Source organism: Hypanus sabinus, chromosome 7, assembly GCF_030144855.1.
Source record: "Hypanus sabinus isolate sHypSab1 chromosome 7, sHypSab1.hap1, whole genome shotgun sequence".
In the NCBI taxonomy this organism is placed as follows: domain Eukaryota; kingdom Metazoa; phylum Chordata; class Chondrichthyes; order Myliobatiformes; family Dasyatidae; genus Hypanus; species Hypanus sabinus.
This window is the reverse complement of record NC_082712.1, coordinates 59,339,898-59,359,963: the sequence shown is the minus strand read 5'-3', so window position 1 is coordinate 59,359,963 and position 20,066 is coordinate 59,339,898. Positions and strand designations below refer to the sequence as shown.

Below are 20,066 nucleotides of genomic sequence, written 5' to 3'. Positions count from 1 at the left end.
GCCAATCCCCACTGTTCAAGCAGTGGGTCCACCCTCCCTATGAAGGAGATGTTTCCAGTTAACTAAGTAGTTTAAACACAGCTCATTTAATTTTAGTGATACACACTTAAATTCACACAAAGTTCTTAAAACACATTTAAAATTCAGAGGTTTTCTATCTTTAAAAAAAAATTCCAAATTACAAATGATTTCCAAAACACAAAGGATTCTTAGGATACAATTCCTAAGATTTAAAAAGGCATACAAACGAAGTGCAGATGAATGAATCGTCCATCACAGTAATAGAAGTTAGAGGACTGGATTCTAATTCACCCCATCTATCAGTCATTCTTGCTGTTTCTTGACCATTCCTATTAAGTCTTACTGCTCTCTGAATCTATACTGTTTTTTTTCTACCACTTTGGTGTCTTCACACATGATTTTTTTAAACGATACCTTTTAACACATATGGTCTAAAAGCGTCTGGAGACAGAGTTCCCAGTTACTCACAATTAATGCTGTGAGTTTGACTCTCTGAGCACACAAACCTTACAACTGATAACAGATCAGCTATTTCATGTGCTAAATAATACTACCAATCCACTCTGTTGTCTGGTTTGAAACAGGCCCAATTAAATTACCCTATTGTCTTACACTGCACCTCTTGAGAAGTCATTCCCAATGCAGTGGGCCAGCATCCTGTAGTTATATAACCAGCATGTTTGTTTGCAAAGTTGTCCTTTTAACTTGAGACACTTCTAATTGTTTGCCATTTATATTACAAACTGGAGACCAGTTCAGGGCAAGAAGCTGAACAAAGAATATCAGTTGGAAGATTAATTTATTCAACAACAGCTCTTTGATTTCTAGAAGCTTCAGCTGCTATGTTAGAGAGTTGAACTTGGCAAAAAAAGCCCTATGGCCTTGGATAGTGAATATCCATCACAACAGGAGAGATGGACAATTGGATCTAAACTGTCTTCTGAAAGGAGATTCAGTGATAGAAATCTGATGGATAAGGCCCAAACAGTACTTGAGGGATGGAAATCTGGGCACTATTAAAGGTAACAGTTGGAGAAATTTGTGGCTGAACATCATGAAAAACCAAGCTAAAAAGTGAAAAAAAAAGAAAATTTCAGGTGGACTTGTCACAAGAATTCCACTGTTAAGCTAAGTAAAATAAAGTAAATTTGAACCTTGAACTTTTTCTTATTAAAGTGGCTATCAAAAAAAAGTTTTCCACTGAGGAATTTTTTTCTTGCTTTGCTTTGCAAGACTGAAGACATGGGCATGGCAGATTATGTGATGTACCTCTGGATTATGAGCAACAGCTGAATCAATTATAGGATACCAATTGTTTGTAGTAATAAAAGAGAGGAACTGTTTATTATTTCAAGAAAGCTCATCACCAAACTCTGAACCCTGGTAGTTAACCCTTCCCTCTACAACTGGATCCTTGACTTACTAACCATTAAGGATAGGCAGCAACACCTCCTCTATGACTATTTTAAACACTGGTGCCTCAGCCCCCTATTCTACCCCCTGTACACTCGTTACTGTTGCCAGATTCTGCTCCAACTCCATCTACAAGTTTGAAGATGATACCAACATAGTGGGAGGCATCTCAAATAGTAATGAGTCAGAGTACAGGACAAAGATAGTTCAGTGACATTTTGTCATAACATTTATCTTTCTCTACATTTCAACAAAAAATATCATCATTGACTTCAGAAAAGGGGGCAGTGCACATGGTCCTGTCTACGTCAATGGAGTTGAAGTTGAGAGAGGGGTGAGAACTTCAGGTTGACCAATAGCACATCCTCGTCCAGCCATGCTGGACCACCAGTACCTTTAATTTCCCAGGACATATCCCTGTCAACTCTTACCTATTTTTATTGATGCAGGAATCATTCTGTCTGGATGTTTGGTAAAGCAACTGCTTGAAACATGACCACAGGGAACACCAGGGAGTTGTGGACACTGCTTAGCAACTGAAGGAACCAGCCTCCACTCAAAAGGCACTCTCAGTACTTTTCATTGCCTCAGTAAAGCAGCTAGCACAATCAAGGACCCTACTTACCCCTCACATCCCATTTCCTCCCCTCTCCCATTAGGCAGAAGATACTAAAGTATGTAGCACCAGGCTCAAAGATAGCATCTAGCCGAGTTATCAGACACGAAAGAATCTCTTATATAAGATGGATTCTTGGTCTCAATCTACCTCATATGACCTCACACTTCATCATTTATCTGCAAAGCATTTTTCAGTAGTTTTTACAATTTATTCTACATTGTTATTGTAATACCTTATTCTAGTTTAATGCACTGTGTGATGATTTGATCTGCATAAACAGTGTGCAAGATAAGCTTTTCACTGTAGCTTGATACATGTGACAATAATAAACCAATATCAATACCATCCCCTATCAGGAAAACCTTAAGGTATTCCACTTCTTTCAATACACCAGACCTAACCAGATCCCCTCCACCACATCTTCCTCCATCTGGTGGAACTCGTTCTCATCTTCAACAATTTTTCTTTCAGCTCTTCCCATTTTCTCCTCGTTGAGGGATCAGTAGGGAGTAGGTTCAAGTTCCTGGGTGTCATTATCTCTGTAGATCTATCCTGGGTCCAATGTATTGATGTAAATGTTCACACAAAAAGCAGTTTCACATAACCAAAGTCCTTCATTCTGGGTCCATACTGCACAAAGGAATGCCTCCTCTTCCCAGTCCTAAATGGCCTACCCCTTATTCTGATCTCCTTGTCTGAAAACTTCAGCCAAGGAAAATATCCTGTCTGTATCCAGCCTGTTATTGTTGTTCCTTTCCATGCCTTGTGGCCATCAGGTGGCAACCTTGCTGTGTCTTTTTACAAGGCCGAGCTGCTAACTTGACACTCAACCTCAACTCAGTACAGATGGGAAGCGAGCAAGGAGCCAGCTGGATTCAAACCCAGGACCACTCACTTCGAAGTCCGGGCAGGGTGCTCCCAATGACATGCATCTCAAATAGCCTCCGACAACCAAGTCTGGCTCCTGGCTTTTACATGTGGCGTAGTTACTAAGGCGAGTGGAACTGTTTCTACTGACAGAAGAAGGGCAAAGGTGGATTACTGGTGTCTTAGAACCAGTCACTTCAGACAGATGGGGCTCACCAGCCACGGTTGGCAACTCATCTAAAAGGAAAACTCTGATCTCAAACCTCTACTGCCTTGCAGGTATAGCCACTCATTGGGAAAGGCTTTAGGAGTAACCCCCAAGGGGAAAATGCAGAGCTGGAGACACCAAGGCAGTCATTCCCGCATTGAGTTCAGTGTTGACTGGCAACGCCTGCAACATTGCTGTACCTTGGGATTCTTCACCTGCGTAGAGAGGGGCAGCCTCTGCATGCTCTCCATATTGTACTGCCCTGGCTTGCCTATCAGGTAGACAAATGGGATGCAACATCTATGGTTCACCCTGACCAAAGGAGGGCCTCACAAAGGCAGCACAATGGCGGCTATATTTCATAAGCAGTTTGAGGAGACTTAGTCTGTCACCAAAAACTCTTGCCAATTCTACAGATATGTGATGGAGAGAATTCCATTTGGGGATTGCAAAATTGTCTGGTATGGAGGAGCTACTGCTCAGGATCAGAAAGAGCTGCAGTAAACTCAGCCAGCTCCATCATGGGCACTAGCCTCCGCAGCACCCACAACACCTTCAGAAAGAAGCGTTCGTCAACAGGGACCTTCATCAGCCAGGACATGCCCTCTTCTCATTGCTACCATCAAGGTGGAGGTACAAGAACCTGAAGATACACACTCAAAATTTCAGGAACAGCTTCTTCCCCTCTGCCATCAGATTTCTGAATGGACAATGAACCCAAGAACACTGCCTCTCTATATTATTTTGCTCTCTTTTTGCACTAATTACTTTTTAATTAATTTTTTATGCGTCTTGTGTAAGTTATAGATTTGTATTATTATGCATTGCAATCTACATTGGCAGTGCTTCCTGCACCCATGCTGTGCTCATTAATTTTTAATCGAATTTGCCTCCAATTTCCACTCTGCTCTCAAATTTACTTGGTCCATCTCTAACAGCTCTCTTGCCTTTCTTAATCTGTCTCCATCAACGAAGACTATTGATATTTTTTTTTACAGACTCACTGGCTCTCATTGTTATCTTAACTATACTTCTTCCCACTCTGTTACATTAAAATGCTGTTTCCTCCTCTCAGTTCCCCCATGTCCAACACATCTATCCTCAGGATGAAGCTTTCCATGCTAAAACATCTGAAATGTTTTCTTTTTCCATAAAACTGGATTTCCTTTCTACCACTGTTGATGCAGCCCTCATCTTCACCTCTATTTCCTGCACATCTGTTCTCATCCCTTCACCCCCTGACAAAATACGGATAAACTCCCCTTTGTCCTTACGTACCAGCTCATGGGACTACGTATGCAGCACAGCATTCTCCACAACTTCTGCTATCTTCAACAGGTTCCTATCACCTGTCATATCTTGTCCTTCTTCACCCCCAACCCTCTCCCTTCTGCAGAGATTGCTCTCTACATGACTTTCTTGTCCACTTGGATCTCTCCGAGTCTGTCGAGGTCATCTGGATGGGTTTTCCTGTGCTCCCAATGTGGCCTCTGCTACATTAGTGAGATCTGATGCAGATTGAGGGATTGCTTTGTGAAGTGCCTTCACTGTCTACCACAAGCAGTTACTCCCAATGGCCAACCATTTCAATTTGACTTATAATCTCATACTCTGTCTGCCACAATGAAGCCAAACTCATGTTGGAGGAACAACAACTCATATTCTGTAATCTCCAATCTGATTGCATGAACATCTATTTTTCTAACATCCAGTAACCATTCTCCTGTTTCCCACCACTCCCTTTCTTTTTTCCCCATCTACTTTCTATTCTGATGGCCTTCTCAGCCCTTCTCTTCTCCTTTATGTCCTCTTGACTTGCTGATCACCTCTTTCTAGTTCCGTTCCTTCCCTATACTCCAAAGACCACTGTCTTCTCCTATTAGATTCCTTCTTCTTCAGACTCTTAGTCTTCTACCCATCACCACCAAGCTTCTCACTTCATTCCCCATCCCCCACCCACCCTACTTCTCCCTTAACTGGTCTCACCTATCACCCAGCTTATATTCCTCCCCCTCCTCTATTTTTTTGGGCTTTGGTGCCCTTGTTTTCCAATCCTGATGAAGGGTATCGGCCTGAAACATTGCCTGTTTATATCTATCCTTAGATGTTGCCTGACCTGGGAGATCCTCCAGCATTTTGTATGTGTTGCTCAAGATTTCTAGCATCTGCAATATGGTAAAAATGGATTATTTTCAGCCCATTATATCCCTGCTGGATGAGAAGAAATTTGTCCAGCTCGAGATCCATTTTCCTATAGGTCCCAGAACATCAAATGCTCATTAACATACTTTTTGAAAATTTTCTATTTTTTTTTTGCATTCTTTATACCATTAGACAGCAAGTTTCAGACTCCCTTTGGGTAAAGAAATCTATCAAGTCCTTTGAATCCTTCTGTCAATTATTCTCAATATATGGCCCCAATTTACTGATGTCTGTGCTAAGGAAAATAGCCATCTTGTATAGACCCCTGATAGATCCTAATTAAATCCCCCATCAGTTATGGGATGATTGGGTTCACATGATAGCAAGGCCCGTTCACATCACACTCAAACACTACACCCACTAATCACACATTCAAACCAATTACATACACAAGCATAAATAGCACCTACTGCACACCAACCATTAATAATGCACAAGCACATACAGACACAAATATAAATAATGCTCCACACATATACAGGGTTTACACACACACACACACACACACACCCTCAAGCATAATGGAAGACCATCTCAAATTTTGCTCCATATCATACTGGCATGACATGATCACAGAAGGGCAAATCTCCTGAATCAATACTTGCCAGCATGCAAAGACCTTTACATGAGCATTAGAAGTTCAGTAAGATGACTCAGAAGGAATTCAGGGTAGACAGTAATGTAACAGAGCAAAAAAGCTTAGGATTTGCTAATTGTAAGGATGACATTCTTAGTGGATGCTATAAATCTCTGGCACCCAAACCCTAATTTATTTACCAGTGACACACAAGGCAAGTATTGTTATAAACTATTTAGCATGTTCAAACAGAATTTAAACTTGATTCTTCATAAACTCTACTGAAGAAATGTTATTGGCCAGCAATTCCACAAAATGGATCATTCCAAGTCATAAAATGAAGATTAGTAGGAGGTATGGGAGGTTGAAGGACAGGGTGGAAAGCCACAAAATCAAATGGATTATATGAATTCTAAGGATAGGAGTATTTTCTTAACTATGAGAGAAGGGTAATTTATATTTTCATTATTTAGTCAGCAAAAATTTCAATACATGTCAAAGTTATTAGAAAAGTATTAAAGTGAACAAACTAAAAGACATTCCCCTGTGTGCAGAGTAAAAGCTTCTTGTTGAGTAGTCTTTGCAAAAACACTGGGTTTAGTTCAGGCGAGAAGGTATTGGATTGAATGGTGGTAAGAGGATTCTCTTGAGTTCAGAGTTGGGGTAGATGCCACTCTCATCCAGCCAGGTATTCCAGCCACAGTGACGATAATCATCCCTATCCACAAACTGGGAATGGCACTTCCTAAAGTCGACTGTTCTCTTTGGCACCTCTTTCTGCAGAGACAAGGGAAATGGGATGGAAAGAGAATTTAAAAAAAGAACACTTACTCATATATACACATTCTAAATTAAAGGAAGAATGTAAGAAGAGCATAATAATATTAATGCTGCAGAACACCTCCAGCAGCCCGGTTCAATCCTGACTTCAGGGTGGAGTTTATTTGTTGGTTTCCCCTGGGTGCTCCAAATGTTCTTCAGGCATTCTAGTTGGTCAGTTAATTGCGCCTTTGTGTAGGTTAGTAGCCACAGAATGTGGGGGCAGGGTCAGGAGGAGTTGACAGGTGAATGAGGAAGAATAGGTTACAGTAAAGTAAATGGAAGATTGGGACTGATAGGAATGCTCTGAAAGCCAGCAAGGACTCAATGAGCTGAATGGCCTCATAATATTGTAATAAAAATATAAATAAATATAGGGTATTGATGCAATAATTAAGCCATTCAGCTCATAACACCTGCTTCATTATTGAATAAAAACATGGCTGATCTTTTACCTCTACACCACTTTCTGCAGTCTCTTTTGTTCTTGATTCTCTTAATATCTGAAATTCTTTTGACCTCTCTCGTGTTATCAGTAACCCCTCTCTTAATGTTAAAAGTGCAGTATTATCAGAATCCATTGCCAGGGGCAATACCAACCCTGCATCCACCCTAACAAGCCCCTTAAAACATTCAATGAGATCATGTCTCATTTTTGTACGCTCTCAGGATTAGACATCTGCTGAATCTCTTCCTGGGAATCAAGATAAAGAATATTTTCTGTACTCTCTCTATCACTGATACATCCTTCCTTAACTACAATGACCAGATCTGTGCTCAGTATTTCCAGATATGGTCCTACCAGTACTGTGTATAATTGGAGAAAAATGTCCCCAATCTTGTACTCAAATCCTCTTGCAACAAAAGCCTCTTACAACATGGCCTTTCTAACTACTTATTGTACCAAAATGTTCACATGCAGTGACTTGTGAATAAGGGCACCCAGTTGCCTCTGAACACCAACCCCATTCAAACTCACACCAAATTAACAAGCCTCATTCCTCTTTGCCTCAGATCTCTTTTGCTCACTCCTTTCTCTCAGTCTCCTCAAATTGCCCTCCACTCATTCCTCCCTTTCAGATGCCTCAAAGGGAAAAAATAGTTTTGCAAATATCACAATGCCAGAATATCACTTGATTAAAAGTTGGTACAGTAATAGGAAGAGGCTATTTTGCATCTTCCCACCCAACCCAAAATTGTTCCAACATACTGTCAGATCATGGCTCACACCTGTCTTAGTTCTACAATTCCTAATACCCATTTTCTGACTGATAATCTCAGCAGCCATCTGGAACAAGTAATCCAAGTTTCCATAACTCTTTGCCTGCAATTGTGACTCCTGACATCACTCAGCCCTTGCTCCCAGCTGTAACAGGAGCCTTCCCCGGGTTTGTAAAGTGCTAGAAGGGGTCTTGAACTCACAAGCTTTCAGATTCCAAGACGAAGGTGCTTCCTATCAAGTCCCAACTGTCAAGTCACTTTTATTGTCATTTCGAACATAACTGCTGGTACAGTACATACTAAAAATGAGCCAACGTTTTTCAGGACCATGGTGTTACATGACACAGTACAAAAACTAGACTGAACTACTTAAAAAAAAAACAACACAGAGAAAGCTACACCAGACTACAGACCTACAAAGGACTGCATAAAGTGCACAAAAACAGTGCAGGCATTACAATAAATAATAAACAGGACAATAGGGCAAGCTGTCAGTCCAGGCTCTGGGTATTGAGAAATCTGATAGCTTGGGGGAAGAAACTGTTACATAGTCTGGTCGTGAGAGCCCAAATGCTTCGTAGCCTTTTCCGGGACGGCAGGAGGGAGAAGTGATTGTATGAGGGGTGCATGGGGTCCTTCATAATGCTGTTTCCTTTGCGGATGTAGCGTGTAGTGTAAATGTCCGTGATGGCGGAAAGAGAGACCCCGATGATCTTCTCAGCTGACCTCACTATCCGCTGCAGGGTCTTGCGATCCGAGGTGGTGCAATTTCCAAACCAGGCAGGGATTCAGCTGCTCAGGATGCTCTCAATATCCAACAATTCAGTTAATTGATTAATTAATTATCCAACAAGTGTACTGACATTGATTGTCATGAGATAGTTAATAATCACGTTACCTAAGAGGCTTTACATTTATAAGTAGAAACAGACTTGGGTGGAACTGTAATTTTATGTGGATTAAGAAAAGGCCTGTCTATTCAAAGCAGTACTGGCATTGTAAGATTAACTAGATTCAAAAGAATATAGTGGTTCAGTACAGTAGTTTCCTTTTTTTTGTTTTTAAGCATAAAAATTTCCATTTGGCAATGTTGAGATGGAAAAGCTTACGAAGGTGTCTAATCACTTGTGTCATAGTGGTCTGACAGATGATGGTGGTTAGGTTCTATTAAGCTCGGTAGTTCAAGCAGATGCCAAGATAACCAACAGGGTGACATACGGAAAAATAAATTTGTATATTGAGCAAACCCAGCTCACAAAATTTCATAAAAAGTTTATTAATTTAAAGAACAAACTTTGCAGAAAATGTCTCAAACTTACAGAACTTGGAGTATAATGGTAAGGCGGAGGGAAGTCGTAAGTGTATGTTGTTTCCAGAAACCTAGGATAGATAAAGAAAAAATTAACATAACAAACTTTATGAAATGTTGTAAAAGGTATGTGTGGCTGACATCTGTTTGTATGAATATGCTATTTTCCATCCTGTATTTCAAAAGACCTTTGAGACCACAGAAATTTTTGAAGAAATGCTGATAGTATTTTTTTCCTCTCTTTCTCAACAGAATTAAACCAACAAGAAAATAAAATGTTCCCTCCCCCCATGATTCCATTTTCTGGTTGTATGTTCTGTGAGTGAGTATCACAGGAAAATCTGGCATTCATTACTTGTGAGTCAAGCTCTTTAGTTAGGAGTTAACTGAAGATCTGGAGCCATGTATAATTTAGATTGGGGTACTGATATCAACATTCCTTCCTTGATGGGCATTAAAGGACCAGATGAGATTTTTAAAACAATTGATGCATAGATCATAGTTTCACTGGACTTTTCTTGCGTTTTCATTTGTCTAACCAAGTTAAAATTCACAACCACCACAAGTTGTTCATGTTTCTGGATAACTGGTAAGATATCATACCATACTGATGTAATTCTGCATCTAACAAATATCTCAAGTTTGAGACACAAGAAGTTCTACAGATGCTAGAAATCTTGAGTAACAAATATAAAATGCTGTTTTCCTCGATAGGCACTGCCTGATCAGCTGAGTTTCTCCAGTGTTTTGCTCAGGATCCCAACTTCAAATGTTGTTGTGCAATCTGTACCCCAATGTACTCCCCAAAGCCAATTAGCTCCACACGATGTATTACTATAATCTACTGTGCTCTCAATGGGTGAATTCAGGGAAAAGCCACTCCTTCATTGGGGATGGTGAGAAAAAGGAATAGAGTAACACGTGGACAGGAGGAGATCAGTGTGGGCTGTTCCCCCAATTAGTAAGCTAACATCGCTTATTCAAAGGCTGGTTCTTGTTTGTTCTGGACTTCCTCATGAAAAGGAATAACTCCTTTCTAACCACCAGGCAAAGGAAGTGGCTTTCTCCTGACTGTAGAAGGCTGGAATCAAATTTTGAAAAAAGAATACTGCAGGGTATGCAAATCATGGGCAGATCAGGTGGAGAGAGACCTTTCCTCTGCATTTTCTGTTTTCTGCTAGAGATTATATAGTACAGGTTCTTGCAGGAAAGAACCTGTAGACTTTATTTTATACTGTCAAATGCGACCACTGAATCAAGAAGAGATGTTGAACCAGAACATCATCAATTTTGTCAAGAATGTAACTTGTGAAAAATTACTTGAATAAGAGGTGAAGGATATGGAGAAAGCTGTAATGAGGCTGTGGGTGTATTATCTGTTCAAGGCTGGTAGTACCCAGGCTATAATAAAATATAACTTAACGCCTCCTCAAATTCAATTGTAACTCTGATAGCCAAAATATATATACACCTCTGTTATACTATTTTACAATTAATCACGTTATTATGGTGTTTTTCTGCAACATAATTCTCTGATTTCCCTAATGATTCCAGCATTAACACAATTAAATATGTCATCAAAAACAGAGACCTTCTTGTAAGCTTTGATCAAATCGCCTTCAGCTTCCTGGACACCTGGTGTTTGTAGTCTTACTTTGTAACTTAATGCCTCATGTGCTGGTACCACCTTGAACTGACACTGTGCTTACTCCAAACAGACCTTCCTAAAGTGTGGTGAATGGTCTGGTCCCATGCTGTGTGACCCTATAACCATATCACACAAGGAAAACAGAAAGATAGAGAAATGAAGAGGGTGGGAGGAGCTCATATGGAGCTGTAGGATCTGTTTCAGTATTCTAACATTTGACACTAGCTATACTCCAGAAGAAAACACTAAGACTGTACTCATTACAAACAATGAGTCCCTAGAGAAAGTGCTCATTCACTACAATGATAAAAGAGATGAAAGATTTCAGATGTGAGTAGAGACTTGGGCTGTCTCCCTAGAGCAGAAGATGTCATAGAGGAAGTTAATAGGTTTATAAAGTAAATACACAGTTGGATCTGTGACCACAGGACACAGATTTAAAGTGACTGACAAAAGAATCAGGGAGGTGAAAAGGTAAATTATACAGTAAGTTAATTTGATCTTGAACTTGCTACCTGATGGCTTCATCATCTCCTTGTCATCTCATTTCCAGAATTTTCTGCTTTTCTTCTGATTCTCCTTTGCCAGAAACAAAAAACTTAAAGGAGTTCTGATCCTCTCTCTAAAAGAGACTTCCATCTGGCTCTTTTACCTTTTCTTCATTTTCTGTGGGGGATTTTTGTGTTTCCCTTCTGGTCTTCAATAAAGTATAAACTAAAATTTGATTTCACAGCCACACTTCCTCACTCACAATTTAGAGCTACCAAGGATGACAAGTATGTTCATATGCTATATGCACCATTCTCATTGCATCCAGATGTTCAGACTTCAAGCCAAACACCAACACAGGCTTGCTCCTGAGCTCTCTCTGCAAAACCAGTTTACATCTGGAGAGCAAAGGTGCATACATCAGGATGCTCTTTATTGACTACAGCTCATCACTCAACAACATCATTCCCTCAAAACTAATCAATAAGCTTCAAGACCTTGGCCTCAATGCCACCTTTAGCAATTGGATCCTCAATTTCCTCACTTGAAGACCCCAGTCAGTTTGGATTGGCAACAACATCTCCTCCATGATCCCCATCAGTACAAGAGCGCCACAAGGCTCTCTGCTCAACTCCCTGTTCAACTTGTTTTAACTTATGACTGTGTGGCAAGCACAACTCCAATGCCATATTTATGTTTGCTGATGGCTCTACTGTCATAGGCTGAATCAAAGGTGGTGATGAATCAGCATATAGGAGGGAGATTGAAAATCTGGCTGAATGGTGCCACAACAACCTCTTACTCAATGTCAGCAAGACCAAGAAACTGACTATTGACTTCAGGAGAAGAAACCAAAAGCCCATGAGCTAGTCCTCATCAGAGGATCAGAGGTGGAGAAAGTCAGCAAGTCTGTGTTAGAAGACATGTTCTGGGCCTAGCACACAAGTGCAATAATGAAGAAAGCAAAGCAGCACCTCTACTTTCTTAGGAGTTTGCAAAGAATTGGCATGACATCTAAAACTTTGACAAACATCTATAGATGTGTAGTGGAGAGTACATTGACTGGCAGAATCATAGCCTGGTTATGGAAACACAAATGCCCTTGAATGGAAAATCTTACAAAAAGTAGTGGATACAGACTAGTCCATCACAGGTAAAGTCCTCCTCTCCATTGAGCACATCTACATGAAGCACCGTTGTAGCAAAGCAGCATGCATCATCAGGGACCACCACCACCCATGACATGCTCTCTTCTTGTCGCTGCCTTCAGGAGATACAGGAGCCTCAGAACTCACTCTACCAGGTTCAGGAACAGTTATTACCCACCACCCATCAAGCTCTTGAAACACAGGGGAGAACTTCACTTGATTTCATTTGCCCCATCACTGAAATGCTCCCACACCTATGGATTCACTTTTCATCTTATATTCTCAATATTTATTGCTTATTTATTTTTTAATATTTAGTTATTTTTCTATTTGCAGTTTGTTGTTGTATTTTACACACTGGTTGAATGCCTAGGTTGGTGCAGTCTTTCACTGATTTATTATGGTTATTATTCTATCATGGATTTATTGCATACACCCACATGAAAATGAATCTCGAGGTTGTATATTGTGACATATATGTACTTCAATAATAAACTTACTTTGAACTTACTCCATCTCAGAGCTTTGGTGGTCTGCACTTCCACTTTATTCCTACCTTTATTTAATGCTGTATCAGATTACCTTTTCCTTCCTTTCAGACATCAAAGATCATAAACTCATGAATTCCTGATCTTTCCCCTCTTTAACTTTACTCTCAAACCCATCACTTCTGAAGTCCCACTGCCTGTCTTATTTTCATTAACTCTTCTGATCTTCCCCTTCCAGATCCTTGACAAACAGTTCTCAGAAGCCTCACCTTTACACACTTACATCCTCATTTTCTTGCATTCTGATGCTGAACTGTTCTTCTGTTGCCTCCACTTCCATGACCATTACTTTAGCCACAATTCTTCAATCCAGGCTTTCGATTATTCTCCGAAATTCCCAATCCATCTGTCTGCAGCCTCTTACCCTCTCTAAACCTATTCATTTCTAACTGCTGATGGGACACTGACCACTGTTATTTTCCAATTCTCATTACTCACTCTATGTTAACCCCTTTTATATCTTACAGTTCTTAATATCTGACCTACCAAAAATGCTGGTAGCACAGTGGTTCAGCAAACGCCTCTATTTTGCAGAAACCAAATCTCCCCTCTCAAAGACATTCTCATGCCATTTTCTAGACCATGACCACACCACAGATGATCAGGTCAATGCCTCCGGTTCTGTCATAGGCATCTTTTCCTTCTTTCCACGGCCTCCATCCTTACTGTCACCCAACCTATGCATCTATCCCCCAGTCAAAATTTACAAATGGGGCAGCTCTAACTCATCCAACCTGAATCAGGTTGTCTGATTGTTTTTTTAATTATTTATTGATAGTTTGGGATCAGGCATCACTGGCAAGGACAATATTTATTACCCTCTCTTAACTGCTGTTGAGCCCCCTATTTGAACCACTATGGTTCTGGAAAGACAGTCTCACAATACTGGTAGAAATTCCAGCCAGGTATAAACTTGCATCTGTCAAACAAGGGCGGATGTCCTTTCTTGTATTGGTTTGTTTTCAGTTCTTTGGTTCTGTTGGGAAGATGGAGGTGAGATGCCATGTAGAACCAATGAAATTCTTGTGCTGTGGACTGTTGCAACACACTACCGAGTCAAAAGTTTGGGAACTTAGCCCAGTCACTGTGACTGCCCTTCCATCTGGTGAATATGCCAATGCCAGCCCACACCGAGTGAATAGGCACTCAGATCTATTATTCATCATGATTATGAGGCAGAAGTGTAATCACAGACATGTGTTCCTCATTTTAGGTTACATCACTAACAGCTTAGATTAATTTGAAAAAGTAAGAACATTGGTAATATAACTGTAAGCTGACATCTTTCCTGCTCCAGGCCTCTCATCTCCTATTCCAAAGGCAGTGATTCATGTATTCATGTTCCATGAATTCTGGTAACGTAACGCGCAATGAAAAACATGCGTACACTGAAAAGGAAAACTGACATCTATTCAGCACCACAGGGAGAGACACATTGACCAAGTCAAATTGTGTGCTTGATGACGATTTTAACAGAAAATAGTGAAAGAATAATCAGAATTGGAATACTGGTTAATTTTTCCCATGATTAACTAGAGGCTTTGATGCCAATTAAGACATTCTCATCATGTTCCCTGGACTCCAAATTACAGAAATGAAAATAATTTTGGCAGTTAAAAAATCTACAAGTTCCAAAATAACATTCAGTACTCAAAAAGGTTAAGGAGTCTTATTCAGTCATTGAGGCCAGTTCCTTCAACCACATAGAACACAGCTCATTGCATTTTGACTTCAGTCTGCTTAATTTGGACTCACCTTCATCTAACAATATATAAATCAATCAAATCGAGCTCTGAAAGTTTTAGTTGACCTTGGGCTCAACACTTTGCTAGCAAGAATGCCAGATTTCCACTTCACCCCCACATGAGGAACAGCTTCCCATTATTTCCCTTTGGACAGTGTAGTCCTAACATTAAATTTCCATCCCTTTAATCGCCATTAACCCTCCCACCCCAGCAATGCTGCATCAGAACTCTTTAATCATCTGCTAATCCCCAATTCTCATGCAATACAAGAATGGTCTTTACAATACAAGTCTGAAGTCATGAACCAACCCTCCTATGCTGAGCCCACTTCAAGACAAATAAAGTATGTCATAAATTCTCTACAACTTTTGTGGGCAAATCCAAATCCAAAGGACACAATACAAATTAACTCTGGAATGGAATTCCAGACAAAACTTCTAAGAGAATGGTACAAGTAAGAACTTGTTCCTGAGGAAGGGAATTCCTCAAGCAACATCTTCTGGATAGTTAATTATGCAAATTATTTCACTTTTTCTGTACCTTCCACTTAGTCTCTTTATTTTAGTTGTGTTGGACCCTGTGGCTTGCAGTTTGAAGTTCAATCAAGTGATCTAGCACTCTACTGTCCCCAAGAAAATTTCAGGAGTGGATTGCGAGCATGACTTGCCTCAAACAAAAGACCGTAGATGGGGTGCGGGGCCCTGATCAACTCCATTTCTCGTCATTCAAAGCATCGAGGAAGATTGAAACATTGAGGCAAATGTGGAGGTCAGGTCTGTGGCACTCTCCATGCTCATCAGTTCTGCGGTCGGGAGGCCATGAGCCAGTGGTCACTCCCACAGAAGGTCTGAGTTTGAGCTATTGCTCTCCGCAATGCCGAAGCAGAATGTTTTCAAAATTCTGAGACTTATATGATTATTGGTGTGGACTGTAGTTTATATGGTCTCTTTCAGTTTTCTGTGCTTTCTTCCTTGTTGCTGTTTTCCATGTGGGCGATATGTTAGCTTTTTGTGTGGGGGGGTGGTTGAGGTTTGAAGTTATTGTCACTGTTTTTTATGAGATAGGGGGTTTGGGGTTTGATGTTATTCTCACTGTTTTTTTATGAGATGGGGGTTTGGGGTTTGATGTTATTCTCACTGTTTTTTTATGAGATGGGGGTTTGGGGTTTGATGTTATTGTCACTATTTTTTTATGAGATGGGGGTTTGGGGTTTGATGTTATTCTCACTGTTTTTTATGAGATGGGGGTTTGGGGTTTGATGTTATTCTCACTGTTTTTTTATGAGATGGGGGTTTGGGGTTTGATGTTATTGTCACTGTTTTTTATGAGATGGGGGTTTGGGGTTTGATGTTATTCTCACTGTTTTTTTATGAGATGGGGGTTTGGGGTTTGATGTTATTCTCACTGTTTTTTTATGAGATGGGGGTTTGGGGTTTGATGTTATTCTCACTGTTTTTTTATGAGATGGGGGTTTGGGGTTTGATGTTATTCTCACTGTTTTTTTATGAGATGGGGGTTTGGGGTTTGATGTTATTCTCACTGTTTTTTTATGAGATGGGGGTTTGGGGTTTGATGCTATTCTCACTGTTTTTTTATGAGATGGGGGTTTGGGGTTTGATGTTATTGTCACTGTTTTTTATGAGATGGGGGTTTGGGGTTTGATGTTATTGTCACTGTTTTTTTATGAGATGGGGGTTTGGGGTTTGATGTTATTGTCACTGTTTTTTATGAGATGGGGGTTTGGGGTTTGATGTTATTGTCACTGTTTTTTATGAGATGGGGGTTTGGGGTTTGATGTTATTGTCACTGTTTTTTATGAGATGGGGGTTTGGGGTTTGATGTTATTGTCACTGTTTTTTATGAGATGGGGGTTTGGGGTTTGATGTTATTGTCACTGTTTTTTATGAGATGGGGGTTTGGGGTTTGATGTTATTGTCACTGTTTTTTATGAGATGGGGGTTTGGGGTTTGATGTTATTCTCACTGTTTTTTATGAGATGGGGGTTTGGGGTTTGATGTTATTGTCACTGTTTTTTATGAGATGGGGGTTTGGGGTTTGATGTTATTGTCACTGTTTTTTATGAGATGGGGATTTGGGGTTTGATGTTATTGTCACTGTTTTTTATGAGATGGGGGTTTGGGATTTGATGTTATTGTCACTGTTTTTTATGAGATGGGGATTTGGGGTTTGATGTTATTGTCACTGTTTTTTATGAGATGGGGGTTTGGGATTTGATGTTATTGTCACTGTTTTTTATGAGATGGGGGTTTGGGGTTTGATGTTATTGTCACTGTTTTTTATGAGATGGGGGTTTGGGGTTTGATGTTATTGTCACTGTTTTTTATGAGACGGGGGTTTGGGGTTTGATGTTATTGTCACTGTTTTTTATGAGACGGGGGTTTGGGGTTTGATGTTATTGTCACTGTTTTTTATGAGATGGGGGTTTGGGGTTTGATGTTATTGTCACTGTTTTTTATGAGATGGGGGTTTGGGGTTTGATGTTATTCTCACTGTTTTTTATGAGATGGGGGTTTGGAGTTTGATGTTATTGTCACTGTTTTTTTGCCATTTTCCAGGTGTGTGATCTGTTAGTTTTAGTGCATAGGAGGGGTTGGGGTTTGCAAGCTTTGCTTCTTTTTCTTTTTCATGTGGAGTTGGTGTTGATGCCTTTTCTTTCAACAACTGCCATGGTTTTTCTGTATTTCATGACTATCTGGAGAAGACAAATCTCAGGGTTGTATTCTGCACACATACTTTGCTAATAAAATGAACTTTTGAATAACAGAGAAGTATTGAAATCAAAGCACACGAGAGTGGCCTGAACAGAAGGGTTTACTGATAGCAGGGTGACTGATTGTCACTATGTTGCAGGACAATCTCAAACCATGATGAGCCTGCACAGAATCAGGATTAACATTACTGATGTGTATCATGAAATTTATTGCACTGCACTGTGCTGCTGCTGTAAAACATAATTTTACAAATGCAGTGCAGGTTCTGTACTTGATGAGTATTTCAATCATATTCACTTTGGAGCCAGAACTAGTAGTCAATGGCAGGGACACTGCATTCACTGCTCATCTCTGGAGACCTTGGTCCTTACATTCAAGGTTCCTTGATCACAAACCTGAAATCCAGAGCCAGCTTCGTCAGTCATACCAAGGCACTACAGGAGGTCGAGACGTTTTGAGGCGTAGAGGCATCAGCCTGACATGAGGCACCGCAAAACACAATTGAAGGATGGCAAAGTTTTATGGCTCCAGCATTACAATGAACCCATATTTAGCCAGAAGTCCAAACTATGACAATATTGAATGCCAGAAGAAAGGATCAATTCGGATCACAAATCATGCATAAAGACAATTTCACCTGGGATTGGATTATGGCAGCCATTATTTCTGGGCAACTAGCAATGGAGCACTGAGTATCCGTAAGGTACCATTGATCATTCAAGAACAGCTTCGCCCACACTTCTGTCAGTGTTGTGAACCGTTCCCCCCTTCTCTGTGGTGCTGCCATGTTCTCAGACTCACTTCTATGTACCTCTCTGTTATTCTGTTGTAATCGCATTCACATTTCTTTAAGCACTACTTCAGATTGCACAGCGACCCTTGCACGATTCTCCTGCCCTATTCTTGTTGTGATTTTTTATTACTATGTTCATGGTTCACACTGTGAGTTTCATGCATGAAAGGAATTTCATTGCCCCCTGGTGTATATGAAAATAAACTAATCTCATCTAATCAGCAGCAGAAATGTACAGCACCAGTATCCGTCACTCACAGTCTGGTATATCATTCACTGTTCCACTATTATTAGCCAAGGGATCAACAAAGCAGATGGGCATGCTGGTTCCAGCGCCAGGCAAAACTAAATATGGTGCAGCTGCTTGCTAGGCAGCATGCACGACCCACGTATCAGATTGAAGCTCTACAGTCCTATTGCATCTAGCCCTTTGTGGTGGCAGATAATTGAGCAGCCCACGGAGAAGACTGCTCCAAGACTGTCCCCAGCTTCAACAACAGTAAGGTCCAAAATGCGAAGGCTGGAGACAAGTCCGAACCAGCTGCAGCCATACCCCGTCAGAAGTGGCAATCGTTTGGCCTCAGTTTCCTACAGAGATCCCCACCATCATAGAAACAAATCTTCAATGAATTTGATACACTCAAAGATACAGCTGAGTACAACGATAAACATATAGGGTATGGAGTTAGAAAATAGCCCAGTCGTAGATGGTTGTCCATCATATCTGATAATGAGACTTGGATTTGAGCAATTCTTCTGTTGTGCATTTAGATGACGTGAACTGCATCAGAAAACCTGTATGGGAGAGCTTTAAAGTAGAAAAGCCGCTGGGACAGTTCCACTTTCTCAACCATGGAAGTCTAGGTCCAGCACTATAAGTAGTCGTCACAACTGGGGTCTTCCTTGTTTGCAGTGGATAGCCATGACGTCTGTGCCTGGTCATGCCCTTCGCTCTCCACGAACCGCATTCCATGCCGCTGGATCTCACTGCTGAAATCATCTGTCCATTCCTCCAGAGCTGACTTCGCAGGCTCGATCAGGCATGTCCGAAAAAAAAACCGTTGCACGAAGCCTGCTGACTACCCTCAGCTGATGAGCTCGCCCTGTCGAAGCAGTGTACCACCACTGGCCACTGTCACATGCAAATAGTTACACAGAGCCACAGGTGGGAGCTGAATGTCCAGTGAGGACAAAAGGTAAGAGAGTTGTCCAAGGATGAACACAACAAGCCCCTTCCTGGACATCCCATACATCCCCATAGTACTGAAAACTTGGGCTCCAAAATTAGCCATGCATCTAGCCACAAACAATATAGAAAGGTGCCTAGGTACATCCTCTTCATAAAAACACAGGACAAATTCAACCAAGCTATTCACCACCCAGTCAGTCTACTCTTAATCAATGCTAAAGTCAAAGGAGTTATTGACAGTACCATCTAGAAGCACTTACTCACCAATAACCAACTTACTGAAGCACTCGTTGCATTGCACCAGGTCCAGTCTGTTCCAACCTCATTTTTGCCTTTGTGCCGGCATGGATCAAGAACTTGAATTCTCAAGGTTAGCTGAGAGTGACTGCCCTTGACATGAAGGCAGCATTTGCCTGAGCGTAGCCTCATGGAGCTCCGGTAAAACTCAGGTCAAAGGTCATTCCTCTGGTTGGAGAGTTGATGCTTGTTGAGATGGTTAGGGGAACATTCCAGCCCCA

General features: G+C 40.8%; 1 protein-coding gene across 1 annotated transcript in view; it reads right to left on the bottom strand.

Annotated features, from left to right (window-relative positions):
* Positions 1–5,105: 5,105 nt before the first annotated feature.
* The window catches only part of LOC132396805 (cilia- and flagella-associated protein 95-like), a 38,797-nt gene continuing 23,836 nt past the window's right edge, over positions 5,106–20,066 (bottom strand). Inside the window, exons 5-6 of the mRNA XM_059974754.1 lie at positions 9,267–9,327; positions 5,106–6,684 (exon numbers count right to left, since the gene is read on the bottom strand). Of these exons, the coding sequence (XP_059830737.1) occupies positions 6,505–6,684; positions 9,267–9,327 (241 nt within the window). The 3' untranslated portion in view covers positions 5,106–6,504. The remainder of the gene's footprint in view (positions 6,685–9,266; positions 9,328–20,066) is intronic.